General features: G+C 45.8%; 1 protein-coding gene across 3 annotated transcripts in view; it reads right to left on the bottom strand.

The window, feature by feature from the left end:
- The window catches only part of POC1A (POC1 centriolar protein A), a 113,471-nt gene that overhangs the window by 70,346 nt on the left and 22,455 nt on the right, over positions 1-20,670 (bottom strand). For all 3 annotated transcript variants that reach the window (XM_068103754.2, XM_078786998.1, XM_068103757.2), the window contains one exon: positions 17,409-17,588. In XM_068103754.2, coding sequence (XP_067959855.2) covers positions 17,409-17,588 — 180 coding nt within the window. The remainder of the gene's footprint in view (positions 1-17,408; positions 17,589-20,670) is intronic.

Here is a 20,670-nt window from a genome sequence, read left to right as displayed (position 1 = left end):
GCGGGGAGGTATTGGGAGGTCCTAAACTTCCTAACGGTGCCATACAATCACATTCTGGTGCAACGAAGGGTCAGAATTAATGGAAACGAATCCTTAACTGACATAGACTAAGAATAACTAGCAAGATGTCCTGTAGTTGTCTACATGAGATGCGGTGGACCTGGATGCGACATTTAATGGGGGAAATAGGGGGAGGTCGGGTCTACAGAGTGTTGTTTACAGAAAATGGGACTAGGGAATGGGGGATTGGGGAGAGTTGGGAAGTATTGAGGAAATAGGGGAATATTTACAAGCGGATATGGATGGATGCAAATCCCATATCCACAACAATATTGTTGTGGATATGAGAATGGTGTTTTTTTAATTGTGTTTTTATTGTATAGTACATTGTAAAAATATCGCCCTCCTTCCTCCAGTTGTGTATAAAGGTCAAAGTGCGTCCCGTAATTAGGTCATAAACAATCACGTTTAGCCAATCATAGATTTCCTCCTTGTTGGTAGTTATTTCCCTATTCTGTGTATTAGGCTAAGGATTTGTCTTCCATTAATTAATACTCCATTGCATTGAATTCAGACAATAATAATAATAATAATAATTCATTTATTTTGTATAGCGCTTTTCAAGAAGCCCAAAGGCGCTTTGACAGAGTGCAAAACATAATGCATAACAATACATGAAAACAACAATTGCAAAAAGACAAGAATCAATCGGGAAATATTTAAAGCAAAAGGAGGGAGAAGGAGAAGAGATAGTCAGGGGTTAAATGCTGTGGGTTGAATGTTAAATGCAGTGTTGAACAGGTGGGTCTTTAGTGATGTTTTGAATGTGGTGAGTGAGGAGGAGTCTCTGATGGTGTGAGGTAGTGAGTTTCAGAGGGTGGGAGCAGCGATGGAGAAGGCCCTGTCCCCCCAGGATCTGAATTTGGTCCGGATGGGGGGGGTCAGGAGGTTGGTACCAGCAGAGCGGAGGTTGCGGGTGGGAGTGTGTCTGGAGAGGTCAGCCAGGTAGGATGGGGCCAGGTTATGGAGGGCTTTGTATGTCAAGAGGAGGATTTTGTACTGGATTCTCTGGGGGATGGGGAGCCAGTGAAGCTTGTAAAGGACGGGGGTGATGTGGTCACGGGTCCGGGAATGGGTGAGTAGACGGGCAGCGGAGTTCTGAATGTATTGGAGTTTATTGGTGATTGTTGAGGGTGAACCATAGAGGAGGCTATTGCAGTAGTCCAGACGGGAGGTGATGAAGGCGTGGATGAGGGTTTCTGCAGCCGTGGAGGAGAGGGATGAGCGGAGACGGGCAATGTTTTTCAGGTGAAAGAAGGCTGACTTTGTGATCTGTTTGGTGTATTTGTCGAAGGAGAGGGTTTGGTCAAAGATGACGCCAAGATTCCGGATGTGAGGGGAGGTGGATACTGGGATACCGTCGATGTTGAGGGCAAAGTTATGGGTGGATTTGGTGAGCGTTTTTGGGCCAATGATGATTATTTCAGATTTATCACAGTTAAGTTTGAGGAAGTTGATTTGAAGCCAGGATTTTATTTCAGTGATGCAGTTTGTCAGGATAGAGTGGGTGTCGGTGGAGACGGACTTGGTGGAGATGAAAAGCTGGATGTCATCGGCGAAGCAGTGGAATTGGAGACCATGACGGCGGATTAAGTGACCGAGGGGGGACAGGTAAAGGATGAAGAGGAGGGGGCCAAGAACTGAACCTTGGGGGACACCTTGGGGGAGGGGAGCAGTGGGGGATTTGCAGTTATTGATGGAGATGAACTGGCGTCTGTCAGAGAGGTATGATTTAATCCAAGAGAGGGCAGTGCCGGTAACGTTAAAGGTGGTTTCAAGTCGGGTGAGGAGGATGGTGTGATCGATGGTGTCAAAGGCAGCGCTGAGGTCGAGGAGGACGAGAATGTTGAGGTTGCCAGCATCAGAGGAGAGGAGAAGGTCGTTGGTGATTTTGAGGAGAGCAGTTTCAGTACTGTGGTTGGAGCGGAATCCGGATTGGAATGTTTCATACAGGTTATTGGCAGAGAGGTGATGTTTGAGTTGAGTGGCTACAGCACGTTCCAAAACTTTTGACAGAAAGGGTAGGTTGGAGATGGGTCTGAAGTTGATTAGGGTGTCAGGGTTTAGACCATTATTTTTTAGAATGGGGGTAACAGCAGCAATTTTGAGGGAAGGTGGGACGATGCCTGTAGACAGGGAGGAGTTTATTGTTGCAGTGATAAGTGGAGAGAGAGCAGGGAGGAAGGCCTTGACAAAGCTGGAGGGGATGGGGTCAAGAGTGCAGGTGGCAGTTTTCATTCCTATTAGGAGTTCAGAGAGGTCAGTAGGGGAGATTGGGGAGAACCGAGACAGGGGATGGCAGGACAAGGGGGGCAGGTGGTTGGAGGGGGAGCGGGTGCGGCGGTGGTTAAGCTGTTGTAGATGTTGTCAATTTTGCATTGGAAGAAAGAGAGGAAGGAGATGCAGTTGTCTACTGTGAATGACTGGGTGGTGGTGTTCAGGGGGCGGAGGAGTTTGTTTATTGTCGAGAAGAGTGCTTTTGGGTTTCCGGAACCAGAGTGGATAATTTGAGAGTAGTAGGCGGAGCGGGCGTGGGAGAGGGCATCTTTGTAGTGTTGTAGGTGGTCCTTGTAGGCTTGGGAGTGAACTGTGAGACCTGTTTTATTGCGGAGTCTTTCAAGTTGGCGAGCACGGATTTTCATCAGGCGGAGTTCAGGGGTAAACCAGGGAGCAGAATGGGTGAAAGAAACTGTTTTGGTTTTTACAGGCGCAAGCTGGTCAAGGCAGGAGGAGAGAGTGTGGTTGTAGTAGTCAGTGAGGTCGGAAGGGGTGTGGAGGCCAACGAAGGGAGAAGTGGACATTTTTTCAAAGAGGGTGGATGAGAATGAGGTAGGTGAAAGAGCGTTTAGCTTACGGAAGTTGATAGTGCGATAATGTCTTGGTGTTGGGGTGGGGATGTTGATGGTCATAGTGATAGCTAAGTGGTCAGAGAGGGTGAGGTCGGAGCCAGACAGATGGTGCAAAATTAATCCAGTGGAGCAGACAAGGTCCAAAATGTGACCACGGATATGGGTAGGAAAGTCGACATGTTGAGTGAGGTTAAAGCAGGTGAGTAAATCAGTGAAGTCAGTGGTTATTGTGGAGTCAGTGGAGTCCATGTGGATATTGAAATCACCAAGGAGGAGGATTGAGGGGGAGAGGGAACATAGCTGGGTCAGAAAGTAGGAGAAGTCAGACAGGAATGATGGGTGTGGTTTGGGAGGGCGGTAGATGACAGCCATGACTGACTGCGTGCGACCAGAGAGTTTAAAAGCCAGGTGTTCAAATGATGAGGATGAGGCGATGGGGATGAGGCTGGTCCTGATGTCTTGACGGTGGATAACGGCAATTCCACCACCTCGGCCCCCCGAGCGTGGTTTATTGACGTAGGAATATCCATTGGGTGTGGTGAGGTTGAGTGTGTAGTAGTCCAGAGGTTGTTGCCAGGTTTCGGTGAGACAGAGAAAGTCCAGTTTGTTATCCAGGATGTATTCATTCAGGATGAGGCATTTGTTGTTGAGGGACCGGGTGTTGAACAGGGTGAGCTTGATGTTGTTTTGAACAGCAGGGATGAATTCAGGTGATTTAGCCAGGGTTCGTAGGCAGGAGGTGCAATTGTGTGCGTTGCTGTGACCAGGTGCGCTGGGACGAAGAGTGAGAGTGCGCTGAGCCGACCAGAGGACGGGGATGGAGTGACCTGATTGCAAGTATACAAACTTATGACCGGAGCCACGGTGAATGTACCTGGGTCGTCGGAGGAGTCCATTTGATTTGATGGCAGAGATGCATGATGGGGTGGAGCGGGGTATTGAGCAGAAGGAGCCTTGCGGCGGAGTACCGCAGAGCCATGCCAGGCAGGAGCGGAGAGACGAGACGAGGCCAAGGTTGAGGAGGTGAAACAATGGTCCCAACCCACGGGAGCGGGCCCGAGGAAACGAAGGAGCCAGGTAGGTGAAGCCAGGAGCAGAGCCGGGACCAAGCAGAGGGCAGGCAGGAGCAAAGAGACGATCACGAGGCCAAGGTTGATCACGGCAAAGTGGCAAATGCAGCGGCAATCGACCGCCGCCGCTACAAATCTAGCTCACGGCGGGAAACCGCCACCAAACCGCTGCGATGGTCACAACCCACGAGAGCGTGCCCGAGGAAACAGCGAGCAGGCGAAGGAGCCGGGCAGGCGAAGCAGGGAGCAGAGCCGGGGCTATGCAGAGGGCAGACTCAATGGCCAAAAAATCCGCACGACCACCAAAAAAGCAAGCAACTGACAGTGGCCCGGTCGAAGAAGCGGCAAGCATGTGACGCCTGCGTCCTCTTCATACCGGACCGGAAGCCGTATGCTGAAGGAGGAAAGACAAGGTAGATTCCCTGCACATTCCCCTTTCCTCAATTGCCAACTGCATTGAGCGGTCCGCTGAATTCTGCTGCAGCTGTGGGTTGTTGTTTTCGCTCCAAGACTACATTAGCCATGAGGTCGTCTCAGAGCCAAAGGTGGGAGGAGTCGGCCCAGCGCCGGGGACAAGGCGTGGTCTAACCAACGCCCCCTCTAAGGGCGGGGTCGGTGAGCCCTCGCGACCAATCAGGGCCGAGGCCAGCTCACCGATGGGCGTGTCCTAGCGGCCGGCGGCTTGATCGCCGGGGGGTGATATAAAGTGCGTGCGCATGCGTCAGGACAGTAGTTAGTAGTTGGTTGTTGGTGGCTGAAAGAAGAGACAGCAAGCTTTTTGAGAGAGGGGTTGGTGGTTGGTGGCTGAAAGTACCGTTGCTGCTGAAGGAGGAAGGGTTGATGAAGAAAGAGAGTGGCATTGGAGGAGGACGAGTTGAGTGTGGCGTTAAGTGGCATTAAAGTGGAGCTGAAGAGCCCGGAGTCCAGCACGAAGTGCCCATCCGCTCGCGGTGAACGACACGCGCCGCTGCACACCAAGGCTTTCCCGCCAAGAAGGTGGGTGGACTCCTGGAGCGGGACCTCGACGCCCGTAGTGGCCTGGGCCTTCCCATGCCTCCTTCCAGCCAATCCACTCTGCAATTCCCCGTGTGAGTCTGTCTTTTGTTTGTTCTGTCCTGGGTTAATTAAGACTGTAGGTAAGCTAGCATTGCACTGTGTCTCCTTGATTCCTTCTGTCTTTATTTTATTATCTTTCCTTCTTCCTTGGTTTCTTTTGGTCCTGTAAATAGTAATAAATCATATTCGTATTTCAAACCTTTTTGCCTTCGTCTTCCTCTTCTTCACATCCGTCGTCTTTGTCTTTTCCCAATTGAATACCTGCGGCACGATTTGGCCAACGTTTCAGGATCGGGTCTAGTCTTGGTAAACGGCTCACGCCACGGTTCGCTTCGCTCGGCGCAACATCCATTACGCTGCGGCCGTGAGCGGGGGGTGTTCCTTCGCGTACCGGGAAGCGCTGGTATTTAGGTCATAGGACTTGTGGGCCTAAAACCCTATCCAGCACCGACCGGGCGTGGCGTCATACCCCCGGGACCACGTCGGCCAGTAACAGACGAGGGGCTTAATCCCCCCTCGAAGGGGAACCATAGGCCGACGTCGGGTTCCGTAACAATATATATATATATATATATATACAGACTTGGCATTTAATATGGAATTATTTTTTTTGTGGGGGTGAACTTACTTTTCAAGATGACTTAGAACCAAAAGTTCATTGGAATTATGTTGAAATTATTCTAGATTTTGTTAATGTGACCTTTAAAAGAAACAAAAACCACATTTGACATTTCGAAGCAAATAAATTGATCCTTGAAAGTGATGTAAACTGATATCGAACTCAATTCACGGACAGTACTGTGTTAAACTTCTGTACGTTTTCCAGAAGTATCTCTTTATTTTGCACATAAACCAAAAAAAATTTCAACAAAAACAAAAGCTAAATTATGACTGGGATTATGGACAGTAAAATTACAGTTCAGTACTTCGTGTAACCCCCTGGTCTTGGCTTAGCGGGTTAGGGTGCCGGCTTGGGATCCTAGGATCCTGGGTTTGAATCCCGGTCAATCACTGAATTAATGCCAGGGGGGTTGACTCAGCCTGTCATCCTTCCGAGGTCGGCAAATTGAGTACCAGCTTGCTGGGATGAATGATCCCGGTGTGTACCCCGGTTTAGAATAGGTACACCGTATCCCTGCGCATCGTAAGAGCGTGACCAAGGGTTGGCGTCAGGAAGGGCATCCGGCCATAAAAACATTGCCTCAAACAGGGAACCATGATTGTCATGGGGCTAACCCCCGCTCTAGCGGGGAAAATGGCCTTAAAACGATCATTCATTCATTCATTCACTTCGTGTAACCCCCACAAGCATTCAGGAGAGCACGTACACGTCGAGGCATGCTGTTCACGAGATTTGCCAAGGTTTGGACAGGAATCGCTTGCCATGCAGTGACAATAGTCTGCTGCAATTCACGCACAGAGGCAGGCGGCTGGTCTAAGTTGTCGATTTGACGCGTTCATTCTGCCCACAAGTTCTCTATCGGATTCATATCCGGGGACATGGCAGGCCACTCCATATGCTCTCCACCACGGTCAGCAAGAAAGTGTTGGATCATGCGAGCATGATGAGGCCGTGCATTGTTATCTTGGAAGACAAAGTTTCCTCGAAAGGCTGCACGAGCAAATGGAAGCAATGTTTCTTCCAGAATGACCCTGTACTTGAACTGGTTCAGGTTTCCATTCAGAACAACAAGGTCAGTTTTGCCCCCTGCATGAAAAGCAGCCCAAACGGTCACCCCACCACCTCCAGCTTGGCCTCTTGGCACTATACAATCTTCGTTGTGGGCTTCATGCACTTGTCTGCGCACTCGCACATGGCCATCTTGACGATCGACCAGAAATCTAGACTAGTCACTGAAGGTCACGTGATTCCAGTTTCCTGGCTGCCATTGACGGTGCTCTCTGGCCCACTGCAATCGGCGCTGGCTGTGTTGTCTTGTCAGGCGTGGCTTTCTCAGGGGACACCTGGCAAGATAGCCTGCTTGAACCAGTCGTTGGTTGACTATCCTTCTGGATACAGGCACATTTGTCAGTTGCTGCCACTCAGCCCGAAGCCGATTAGCTGACTTGGTACGGCCATTGCAGCCTAACCGGTGCAGCTGGCGATCATCTCTCCTTGTGGTTCTGTGTGGACGTCCTGGCCTCGGTATTGGAGGAGGGACACCCTCTGAGCATTTCGTTTCAGGATCTTTGACACCTGACCTTGAGTGATGCCATACTGCCGAGCAATAGCACGCTGTTTCATGCCAGAATTTCGTAAATCCACCACTCCATGACAAACAGCATTGTCAAGTTGACGGAACATCTCCAGAGGAAGCGGAAATAACTTTTGTAGACGTGCAGCAGTTGTTTTCCACTAATACAGAACGCAACAACCCTTACATACCCGATTGTGAAGCCAATCGTCAAATGTACCTGTCCTTACATTTTGTCACGCCACCTGTGATATAATCCTGTTATTGACTTCTTGCTGCGAAAGACAATCAGTGACATGGTTCTTTCAACAAAGACATCACCAAAGGATAAAAGAAACTCATCAGATTGATATACTGAGTTCAGAAAGTAAACCCAAGTCAAGAAAAAAAAAAATATTCCATATTAAATGCCAAGTCTATATATATATATATATATATATATATATATATATATATATATATATATATATATATATATATATATATATATACACAGTATTAGGCCATGGGCCAGATATGGTCCTCGAACACCCTCCCCCCCCCCCCCCCCCACAACTCTACCACCCCATATATTTTTGAAGCACTAGGGTCCCCTCAACATGAAATCAACTGGTAACAGTAAATAAACTGGTTCTTACTATTCATTTTTCACACATATTTGATGGTACCCTTAAAATATATCTTTTCCGTGTCGTTATGTTCCCTGAGATGGCTGAAAGTGGTCTGAGTTATATAAGTTATATATCATCTGAAAGGTAATTATCTGCTGGTCATTATAAATGGCATATATTTTAGATTTAGTGTTACCATTGGCCTCAAAAATCAAGTCGAACAGCTATACCCCATGTTTCGCTGTGCCAACGTAACACAGACTAAGATATTCGAACTTATATCTTCAATCCAGCCACACTAGACTTGATTGACATTAACAACTTTCTGGACATTCTTCATAAAAATACCTTTCATTTGATACCAAATATGTCTTCTTACCAGTAAACATCTATCAGATATGACACTGTAAACAGACCGCAGGTATGCCGACAATTGCCGCATGTGCTTCTCAGATGATCCATGTCTTTCTGTGCTAACACTGTGCTAACTTTCAACACAATTAAATATGAATTGCTAAATTCACACACAATCACACCTTATTTGTTACAGTATAACAACATTGCTGCTTTCTAGCTGAGCAACATACAATGCTCTCAAGTCTGATAGTTTCACAACCTTGTGGCTATGTAACACCTCCTTATCTACAACATCACAAACTACTTCAAAAGCTTTCTTGTGAACTTCTTCTAGTTCTAGCTGATGCTAGATTCTAGCTGATGTTCTAGCTGGTAAATTTCTGAATAGTAGCGAGTGGTTGACAAAGCTGCTTCATTTGCAACATGTATGTATTCCTGTAACTAAATCGAGGTAAAGTGTGACTTAATAATATATTGTCAAGTAACAATGAGCAATTGAATGATATTTCACTTTCCAATTAAAGCACCTTCCATGACTGACAATGTCTATCAACGCGATCATTTCGTGCAGTTATCGCGATTGTCGGCATACCTGCATTCTGTTTGAAGTGTCATATCTGATAGATTTTTATTGAAAAAAATACACATTTGGTATCAAATGAAAGGTATTTTTATGAAGAATGTCCAGATATTTGTTATTAATGTCAATCAATTCTAGTGCGGCTGGATTTGAAATATTAGTTTGAATATCTTAGTCAGTGTTAGTTTGACACAGCGAAACATGGGGTATAGCTATTCGACTTGATTTTTGAGGCCAATGGCAACACTAAATCTAAAATATATGCCATTTATAATGACCAGCAGATAATTACCTTTCAGATGATATATAACTTATATAACTCAGACCACTTTCAGCCATCTCAGGGAACATAACGACACGGAAAAGATATATTTAAGGGTACCATCAAATATGTGTGAAAAATGAATAGTAATATATTAAAAAAAAAAACCACCTTAGAGGCCATTTTTCCCCGCAAAGTGGGGGTTGGCCTTTTTCGGAACCCATGGTTGTTGTTGTTTTTTGTCCCCTTTTTGAAGCAATGTTTTACGGCCGGATGCCCTTCCTGACGCCAACCCTTTTTGCCGCCTTTAACGACAAACAGGGATTTTTACCAGTGAACTGGTACTCAATGAACCGACCTCGGAGGATGACAGGCTGAGTCAACCCCCCTGGCGTTAATTCAGCGATCGACCGGGATTCGAACCCAGGATCCTAGGATCCTAAGCTGGCACCCTAGCCGCTAGCCCAACACCAGGATTTAAAAAAAAAAAAAAAAAAAAAAAAAAAAGAATAGTAAGAACCAGTTTATTTACTGTTACCAGTTGATTTCATGTTAAGGGGACCCTAGTGCTTCAAAAATATATGGGGTGGTAGAGTTGTGGGGGGGGGGGGGGGGTGCACGAGGACCATATCTGGCCCATGGCCAGGAAAGGAGGAACAAAGATGTTTAAGTAATATTGCACGTATTTACAGCCAGGACGAAGACACAGGGAAATCTTAAACAGTCTTATACTTAATACCCCTGGACAAACGGGCCCGTCTCACACACACACTCACACGGGGATTGCTGATCAGCAGGATGATGTTCTCCAGCGCGTCCAGGAATGGCTCTCGTGCAGCTCTCTCCGGTCCCCGGCACGTCCCGTGGAGATGGAAGTAGGTGAAAGCAGGAGCTCGTAGCATGTCGCCTGAACAATCGGGTTATCTCGGGGCGTGCGGTTGAGGGCGGACTTTGGCGCGGCTGGCGGTTATTCACTCGTGGTTATGGCCGCGTTCACTCGCGAGGCCGAAATGCGCTAGATTCGTTACCGGCGTGTCTGGCTGCACCCGCGTACATGTACGGTTCAAAGTTCAACAACGGCGAGTGATGCAAATTCTCTGGCACAGTCCTCTCGCACCACTGGTGCAAGTCCTCCATTACAGCGCGCTTATCCTCCGCAAGTCCTGCTTGTAAGTCCTCTGCCACTGCCATGTGCACGCGAGTCCTTTTATCAAGCTCCCTCTCTGCAAGTCCTCTTGTGAATCCTCACGTGCAAGTCCTCTTGTACGTCCTGTCCAAGTCCTGCTTGTAAGTCCTCTGCGACTGCCGTGTGCACGCGAGTCCTTTTATCAAGCTCCCTCTCTGCAAGTCCTCTTGTAAGTCCTGTCCAAGTCCTGCTTGTAAGTCCTGTCAAGGGCTTTTCATATGGGCTTATATAGACCCGCCCCGCGAACCTTCTGGAACTCACCAGACGCACCTCACCACGCCCTCTCACGCCAAGCCGCTCGAGCTCTGATTGGCTGGTGGCTCTTACCGTCCCCCCACGCCGCTCACCCCGACCCCGCTCCCCTCCTTCACCTTCCGAGGCCTACCTCGTGTTACTTAACTAGTGGACAGCCAAATGGGGCGCGGGATGGATTGCGCCCATAGAGGTAGAATGGAGGTTGGAGCAAAATGAATGTAGGGCCTATTCTCCTGTCTTTACACAACGCAGGTACTAAGAGGGGAAATGGCCTATTCTTACACACACTAAGACATAACTATACTACAAATGGGCCTACATGTTGCTCGTGTGACTAACTATGGGGGGGGCAAACCTTTAACCTTTAATGACTTCAATGTGCCAATCTCAAAACCGCAGCAATATATATATATATATATATATATATATATATATATATATATATATATATATATATATATATATATATATACACAGTGCATTCAGAAAGTATTCAGACCCCTTCACTTTTTTCACATTTTGTTTTGTTGCAGCCTTATGCTGAAATCCTTTAAATTCATTTTTTCCCTCATCAATCTACACTCAATACTCCATAATGACAAAGAGAAAACAGGATTTTTGAAAGTTTTGCAAATTTATTAAAAAGAAAAAACTGAAATATCACATCGACATAAGTATTCAGACCCTTAACTCAGTACTTAGTTGAAGCACCTTTGGCAGCGATTACAGGCTCGAGTCTTCTTGGGTATGACGCGACAAGCTTTGCACACCTAGATTTGGGGATTTTTTGCCATTCTTCTCTGCAGATCCTCTCAAGCTCTGTCAGGTTGGATGGGGACCATCGGTGGACAGCCATTTTCAGGTCTCTCCAAAGATGTTCGATTGGGTTCGAGTCAGAGCTCTGGCTGGGCCACTCGAGGACCTTCACAGAGTTGTACCTAAGCCACTCCTATGTTGTATTGGCTGTGTGCTTAGAGTCATTGTCCTGTTGGAAGGTGAACCTTCGGCCCAGTCTGAGGTCCTGAGCGCTCTGTTTCAGGTTTTCATTAAGGATATCTCTGTACATTGCTCCGTTCATGGTTCCCTCAACCCTGACCAGTCCCCCCCCCCCCCAGTCCCTGCTGCTGAAAAACACCCCCACAGCATGATGCTGCCACCACCATGCTTCACCATTGGGATGGTATTGGGCAGGTGATGAGCGGTGCCTGGTTTCATTCAGACATGATGCTTAGAATTGAGGCCAAACAGTTCAATCTTGGTTTCATCAGACCAGAGAATCTTGTTTCTCACAGTCTGAGAGTCCTTTAGGTGCTTTTTTGCAAACTCCAAGCGGGATTTCATGTGTCTTTCACTGAGTAGGGGCTTCCGTCTGGCCACTCTGCCATAAAGCCCAGATCGGTGGAGTGTTGCAGTGATGGTTGTCCTTCTGGAAGTTTCTCCCATCTCCACACAGGATCTCTGGGGCTCAGCCAGAGTGACCATCGGGTTCTTGGTCACCTCTCTTACCAAGGCCCATCGCCCCCGATTGCTCAGTTTGGCCGGGCGGCCAGCTCTCGGAAAAGTCCTGGTTGTTCCAAACTTCTTCCATTTAAGAATTATGGAGGCCACTGTGCTCTTGGGAACCTTCAATGCAGTAGAATTTTTTTTGTAGGCTTCCCCAGATCTGTGCCTCGACACAATTCTGTCTCTGAGCTCTGCAGGCAGTTCCTTCGACCTCATGGCTTGGTTTTTGCTCTGATATGCATTGTCAGCTGTGAGACCTTATATAGACAGGTGTGTGCCTTTCCAAATCATGTCCAACCAATTGAATTTACCACAGGTGGACTCCAATCAAGGTGTAGAAACATCTCAAAGATGATCAAGAGAAATGGGAGGCACCTGAGCTAAATTTCAAGTGTCATAGCAAAGGGTATGAATACTTATGTCAATGTGATATTTCAGTTATTTCTTTTTAATAAATTTGCAAAACTTTCTAAAATCATGTTTTCTCTGTCATTATGGGGTATTGAGTGTAGATTGATGAGGGAAAAAATGAATTTAAACGATTTCAGCATAAGGCTGCAACATAACAAAATGTGAAAAAAGTGAAGGGGTCTGAATACTCTCTGAATGCACGCTACCTACATATATATATGAGCAACTAACTCACTAACTATGAGTTAGTTGCTCATAACCGCAACTATATATATATATATAGTTGCGGTTTTGAGTTTTGTACAATAAAGGTTAAATTTCCCCCTCATAGTTTAGTCACACAACAACATGTAGCCTCACGGTAGTTGTTATTTCTTAGTATGTGTGAGCATAGTCCTTTTCCTGTGTTAGTTTTGCGTTGAGTAGAATAATGAGAGTAGGTCCTTCATTGCCTTATGCCGCCTCCATTGCCTTATGCCGCCTTACGCCTCCTTATGCTGTCTTTGGCTTTTGGCGCGAATTAACACGAGGCAGGCCTGGCAAATCGAGACGAGACCGAATGAGGGCGGCGGAGAGGCTGACGGTAAGCGTGAGCCGCCAATCAGGGATCAAAGGGAGTGGCTGCGGCACTGCATCACAGGGTGTGGTTGGAACATTCGAGAAGGCTAAGGGTGTGGCAATAAAACCCGTTGCGCGAAGCCCCCACCAGCAGTTCTGCGAGAGGGGAGCAGCAGATCGGTCAGTTATGAGCAGTTCGGGAAGAGGTGAGCTTGTGCGTTGAGTTATTGGAGAGGCGCTTGTTGAGAGAGTTACGAGTTCTGAGAGGAGACGCGCATGAACCAGCTATAAGCGCTCTTACCAAATTGGACGCTCCGGTTGAGCTTGAGGCTGAGCCTCTATTGGGTTACGTGAGTGATAGCGCGCTGGTAACTCAACGCGCTGTGGAAAACCGCCCAGCCGCGCTGAGAGACGCGTACCTTTCCCTCCTGCGTCATCTGCCCCTTTGTTCGAGAGACGCACTACAAGGGTCCCTTCCACCGCCTGCTTGCCATCTTCGCGGGACGTGCTGTGACCGTGGAGAGCCACGCCGGGCGGGGCCGTTCCTGGACAACCGTTCAGCGAGGAACACCATTCTACCTGCATTTCCCCTTTGTGAGTGTGATCGGGCCCGTGTCTGGGATTAATATAAGACTGCTTAAGACTGCCCTGTGTCTGCTTTATACCGACTCGTATATATATATAAGTGTAAATAATAATTAAATCGTGTTCTTCCTTTATTCGACCGTCTCGTGTTTTCCTTCATTGACTAAGCGTGGTACGAATAAAACCGCTCTAATCGGGTTCCAATACTAACGGTAACTGCATGGACCACGTGGTACGCAATCCGCTCGGTGTACCCAAATTACACGCGGCTCGTGCGAGGCTTGATTCCCCGCTTCCGCGGCGGCGCAGGTATTTAGGTACGTGCGAGACTTGTCCCGAAACCCTACCTTGCGTTTGCCCGTGAGGGGCGTTTCAAGTCTCGGTTACGCCGGCCCAGAAAGAACAAGGGGCTTAATCTCCCCTTGGTATGGGTAGGAAGGGCGGTGGAAAACCGTAACAATATATATATTTAGGCCTGGGTGATGATGGGAAAACATATCACGATAATGGAACTCATTATCACGATTGTCGAGATAATATAAATAAAGTGATTAGCACCTTGAGAACAATGTAGCATACAACAAGCATTCTGAGTATTGCGCTGCAATACATGTCCCCTACCGGCAGTCTGTCGTCCGGAAAACTGTTGGGGAAATTACCAAAGTTCAAAGTGCCATAACTTTGTCAAAAATGATCGAAACGTCGTGAAGTTCGAACTTGATCTGTAAATTATCATGACGAAACCATGTACCAAGTTTGAAATCATTAGCATTAAAGAGTTTAGGAAAAAAAGTCCAGAAAGCTGCTCTTTGCACGACGGACTGACAGACGGACAGACTGACAGACGGACAGACTGACAGACGGAGGGACGGAGTGCAAACCTATAGTCCCCTCCGGGGTACACCGGTAGGGGACTAATAACAATCCACACAAGAGCAAACTGAATAGCCATAGAGTTACATGTGTTAGTACTTTATCTTATAATTCTGTTGCAATTTTTTTTTCAAGTCAAACTTCATTTTGGCTGGATGAAATTGCTTTGCTCCGTTTGCCAAGTGACTGGACGAGCAGTTTGCAAAGCGGTCGATATGGAATGCCTGGCTTGGCAAGCAATAGCAAGCTGCTTGCTAACAGATCACACTGAGCGAGCTGCTTGCTAGTGGAACACACCTAGCAAACTGCATGCTCACAGAACACATGAAGCAAGCTGCATGCTAATTGGGACATTTGTGAAGAAAGTCATACATGACTATCTTCGGACATTTAAAATAAAACATTTGATGTGGAACTTCACGAATAATAAATGCCAAGCAATCCCATGTTGTGACAAAAATGGGATAAACAAATAAACAAGAAATATGTTGTGCATAGCACGATACTTGCGAAATCCCTAAAATAAGTTGTTGGCCTATGTTGACCTCAAAAGTACTTCGTGGTTGAATTCAGAGACCCGGTGTGCAAATCCTCTTAAAATTTCAAATCAATTGGATGAAAATTAAGGATTTGAGAAATTTCGCCTATGTTGACCTTTTGGCCTATGTGGGTTGAACTCAAAAATAGTTGGTGGTTGAATTCAGTGACCAGATATGCAAATCCTCTTAAAATTTCAAGTCCATCGGATGAAAATTGAGGATTTTAGAAATTTGGCCTATGTTGACCTAAAATATAATTGGGGGCTGAATTCAGTGACCGATAGGCAAATCCTCTTCAAATTTCAAGTCAATCGGATGAAAATTGAGGATTTTAGAAACTTAACAAAGTTGGTGACCTTTGGCCTATGTTGATCTATTGACCTTTTGACCCCAAAAACAATAGACTTCATGCTTATGACCAACTATACCATTTGGTGAAGTTTCATGAAGATCGGTTGAAAATTGTGATCTGTAGGCAACTGACATAGACAGACAAACAGACAGACAGAGACAGAATAACGCACAAGACCAACCCAGATACTTGAAAAATCTTCGATTTTCGCAAGTAATAAATGAAACACACGACACCATCTTGCCCAGTATTGGCATTTCAATGGCTCTGACTGGACTGGTTCACGATACTTCTTTTCCGATTTTCCCTGGAAAGACTACTGCCTCTCCTCGGGTGATGCTTCCATCTCTCCTGAATGTATAGCTGAAGTTATTGTTGCATGGATGGAGGCTTATATCCCCTGCTCTATCAAGTCTATCTCCCCTACCAACTCTTGGGTCAATAATACCTGCCCTGCGGCCATTCGTGCAAGGGATGCGGTATATGGGACATGGAAAAACTCTTCTTCCTCTGACTCACACTTAGCTTTCATATCTGCCAGAAATAACTGCAAACATGTTATTCTTGAGGTGAAGCATATCCAAAAGAAATGTGCCAACCTCTCATCTTTTTACACCAATAGATCTTTCTGGTCCTTAGCTAAAAGCATCTCCAACAACTTCTGTCGCTCTACCTTTCTTTTGGCTTTTCCATTCCGATGATACTATTGCTGTCTCTCCGCCTGACCTGATAAAGCAACTCTTTGGTTCTCTTTTTTCCTCTAATTCCACACTGGATGACTAACATTCCATCTCCCTCTGATGCACCATTTACCAATCCTATACCCCTCCCTATAACCTCAATTCATGCAGTCAAAAAAGTACTCCTCTCTCTGGCCACAAGCAAGGCATACGGACAAGACGGCATTCCACTTCATGCCTTGAAGGAATGTGCTTCAGAACTTGCTCTCGTGCTTGCTCTTTTGTTTCATTTTCGTTTAAAAACCCAAACTTTTCCTCTTTCCTGGAAACGTGCCTTCGTACAGCCTATTTTAAAGAAGGGTGATCGTTCAAACCATTCTAACTACCGCCCTATTGCTCTGACTTCTACTATTTCCAAAGTCTTAAAATGTCTTCTCAATTCCCATTACCTCAAGCATCTTGAATCTCACAGTCTTCTATCTGACCATCAATATGGCTTTCGCAAGCAAGACCTACTGGTGATATCCTTTCTTACATTACGAATGTCTGGGCCTCTTCTCTGAGAGACTTTGGGGAATCCTTTGTTGTAGGCCTTGATATCTCAAAAGCCTTTGACAGAGTTTGGCATCGGGGTCTGATATCCAAGCTTCCCTCTTTCGGATTTCCTCCTTCACTCTCCTCTCTTATTAATCGATCTTTCTCTCTGACCGCTCTATCTCCATAATTGTTGATGGTTCAACATCTCCCTCCTTCCCTATCAACAGCGGTGTCCCTTAGGCTTCTGTCATGTCTCTAACACTCTTCCTTATTTTCATCAATGACTTTCTTTTTTCTACAAATAACCAAATGCAGTCATATGCTGTGACTCAACATTACATTCCTGCATGTTTTTTCCCATCTGTCCCATCTTCCCCCACTCGTTGGACCACAGCCTACTCTTTAAGTTCGAATTTGGACAAGATTTCCCAGTGGGGTTTACCGGGGAAATGAAATCAGAGGTAAATAGCATGATATGCAAATGAAGGCGCTTGCAGGGCCTTGCTACCCTTTGTGGATCACTTTCATCATGGTTCCTTCACCAAATTAAAGACCATAGGATGAGAGAACAAAGAATAAGTTCAAATAAAACCCAAAGTAATAATAAAGAAGGTTTAAAACAGATAGAAAAGTCCTTCTATTCCCTCCACAACACCTGATCCCTTGAACCAATTAGATCAAGGAAGGGCTATCTAAACATTTAATAAGAAATAACTGTCTCGGGACACTGTATGTTGGTTGCATTTACCAGGAGGTGCGTGCTGTTACACAGAACTGTAACAATATAAAGCTTATATTTATTATGTGAGCACATAGGAAGCACTTCTGTAAGCATGCCCCACTAATCTATATACACATGTACACTACGCACATACACCAGTTGACTCACCTGGCACATCGGACCCAGTTAGAATGTTGGCACAGAGAAAAGAGGAATTTTTGTCGATGGACAGTCCACAGTTTGATCGATTTATCATCCGAGGCCGTGATGAGCTGCTGCCCATCTGCAGAAAAGGCTACGCTTCTAACGGTTGCTGTGTGCGCTTTGAACACTGTTGATTCGCCCTTCCTAATATGGAAAATAAAATAATTGGCACAGCAGAGAAAGATTAACAATCATGACCAATTCTCTCACACAGATATTCAATAACATATCCAAGGGCATCGGAAGGTACAAATGCAATACAAAAAAAATGCAAAAAGAAATGCAATACAAATAATTTAAAAAATACAAAGAACCGAAACCACACCAATGGTGTGAGAACAATTCATACCACAAAGAAAATTAAACGTTCAGATAAGTTAAAGATTACCAACAAAAAAGGACAACACAAATATCAGAGGGCAGCCTTGCTATATGGTCGGCCCAAGAGGGTGATGGTGAGGCCAATAAGTCCAAGAGACTGAACCTCTTCCAGTGGCTGACCAGCATATAATAATTTCCAGAATAGTAGAGGATGACACAGTTGCTCTGTGTCTGTCCGTGGGATGGTGGTACTGTACGAAGCAATGTACAGTCTGGAAAAAAAAAAAAAAAGGAAGAAGATTTTTGTGGAGGTCATTTGTGTAGACGAGGAACTAGACTGCACTCAAGACTTTGCCTTGGGGCACTCCATCCTCAACAGGTAGAGTATACGAGAGGATCCCACTGAGAACCACACGCTGATTCAATTTGGAGAGCAAGGTGAGGTGCCAGACTGTGTCAAATGCTCAAGATATGTCTACAGAGATGGACGGCCCTGATATCTTGTTTGAGATTCTGCGTCTCCATTAATTGTTGGTAGTCTCCATTAAAGGCAGGGTGACCGGGTTGAGACCGAACGAAAAAAAAAAGAAAAAAAAGGAATGATTTACAGTAATGTCAACTGCGATGATAGATTTGATGACTTTGCATAACATAGGAAATAAGCCAATGGACCTGTAGTTGAGAGGATGTTTTTTTCACCATTTTGCATACTGCAGCAATATAATGACTTGAGTTCCCATAAAAGGAACTTTGACACAAGAGGAGGCCATGAGGCCCATCAAAGACAGCCCTATTATTACCAACCAATGCTTGTTTATGCATGCTCTATCCTTTTTAAATGCTGAGCATCAAGCAAGGAAGCAGTACGTAACATTTTTGAAATCTTTGGTACGACTCAGCCGGGGGTCGGGTTCGAATCGCCGATCTCCCACTCAGAGTGGATGCTCGAACCGTTATGCCGAGTGTTGATATGTGATGTCGACTGACTTACAAGAAGATGGAAAATGACATTGGGCCTTCTCCGGAAGAGTTTGTTATCGAATTCTTCTTAAGAGGAGACAAAGTCAATGCTAAATTCTCCCCTCGTGAAACCACCCTTCCCCCTCCACCTCCCCCAAACCACACCCAAGCCCTTCTCAATCCAAATTTCCAGTTTTCCCTCCTGAGAGTCTCCTTCCATTACCAATGAAGATTACAATTTGCAAATCGTACTTAAATATAGGGGCAATACCCCTGGCGCTCATCTGGTACAATAAAGAGTATACCGCACTGACTAAAGGTATTTAAAACTAATTTCAATGGTTGCTAGAAGACAGGGCAGCAGGTAGAATCATATTAACATAATCATAAGACTTTAAACAAACAAACAAACAATGAAATACCTATTTTGCGGGCAACCTCCCCCCCACCTCCCCCTCCTCTCCCCCAACCCAGTATACCTCCTCAGACCCCAATTTTTCTAATGCCTTGAACAAACATTGGTACATCACGGGTGACGAAGGTTGTGGTGAAGTTTCATCGAAATTGCATGTACAGTTTCTGAGAAGAAAGCAAATACCTAATTTGGGAGGCAACCCCACTGTAGACCACCCAAAGGGGAAGATTTTTTTTTAATTCTGTGAACAAACTTTGGTACAGCATTGGTGGTGAAGGTTGTGGTCAAATTTCATCGAAATTGTGTGTGTAGTGTTACAGATTCGTCACTTCCGTTGTTGTGGTTTTCACCCACTTGACATATTTCTGATATTATGTACTCTTATTATCTTCAAAAGGTTTATTGTTCATGAATAGTTATCAAAAGTTAAAAAGGTTAACTTTAAAGGATACAGGAAACCGAACTGGAAGACGAGGAGAAAGAAGAAGAAGAGGCGTGGCGAGAAAAGTCGGACAAGACGCGTGACGTCGAGCTCAGTAGCGAGCGTTGTCTAAAGAAGGTCGTGAGGGAATTTTGAGTTCCTTGAAAGGACATCCTGCGATAGGTATTATCACTGGGATTGAGAAATCTGCGTCGTCAGGTTTAGGCTGAGATTCCGATGAATCCTTGCCTGGTCGCATCGACTCAAGTAAGAGCCGTCGGACATTTTGAACCTCGCGCTTCGTTCACCAACCAAGGTTTTGCTACACGTCAGCTCTTCTCAACATCCTATCGTCTGTCGGGGATGTGTGTGCGCGACGCGTCGTCTCCAATTACGTTGCGGTTTGCTGATTGAGCTGTGAACGTGCTCCCCTGGAGGGTGCCTTTATACAGTTTCGGCTGTGTGACTGCCATTGCCATCTGTACGGGATTCGGGTCTCGACTGGACAGCGGGATTCAGGTTTCGACTTGACATCGGTCTAGCGATCGCTGGAGCGAATCAACTTCGCCTTGGAGAAGGTTATAGAGACATTGAGGAGTGTCCTTTTTCACTCACTTGGAGCGGTGAGTTATCTGACTTTAGTTGATGGTACCATCATAAGATATATAGAGTGCACTCTGGATTGCTATTGGTTGTACCGTTATTCTTGTGTGTGATTTTTAATACAACATTTGTTCGTTTATAATCATTGGTGTGGTTTCACTATTGATTACTGACACAGAATAACACATTTTTCTGCCGTGGCTCCTCTCGGGGTTCGGAGGTATACCGAGAGCAGGAGGTCGGGGAGGAACACGAAACAGAAATTGGGGGCTCGTCCAATTGACTCGTGGGCTCGAAATTGGGTCTTCGTCCGGGATTAAAAAAAATCCCTAATAACATCCGTTCGGGTTTGACCCAGATTGAAATTGGGGGTTCGTACTGTGGAGAAATTGGGGGCTCAGCTTTGCTGATTAAACTCTCTAAATCTCGTACTGTGGATTAAATTCCCTAAATTTCGTCTGGGAAAGAATTCCCTAACATTCCCAGAATTCCCAAATTTGGAACTT

The sequence above is a fragment of the Myxine glutinosa genome, chromosome 11 (genome assembly GCF_964187855.1).
Source record: "Myxine glutinosa chromosome 11, kmMyxGlut1.1, whole genome shotgun sequence".
Lineage (NCBI taxonomy): Eukaryota > Metazoa > Chordata > Myxini > Myxiniformes > Myxinidae > Myxine > Myxine glutinosa.
Note: the sequence above shows the minus strand (reverse complement) of the source record. Positions and strands in the feature narration are given on the sequence as shown.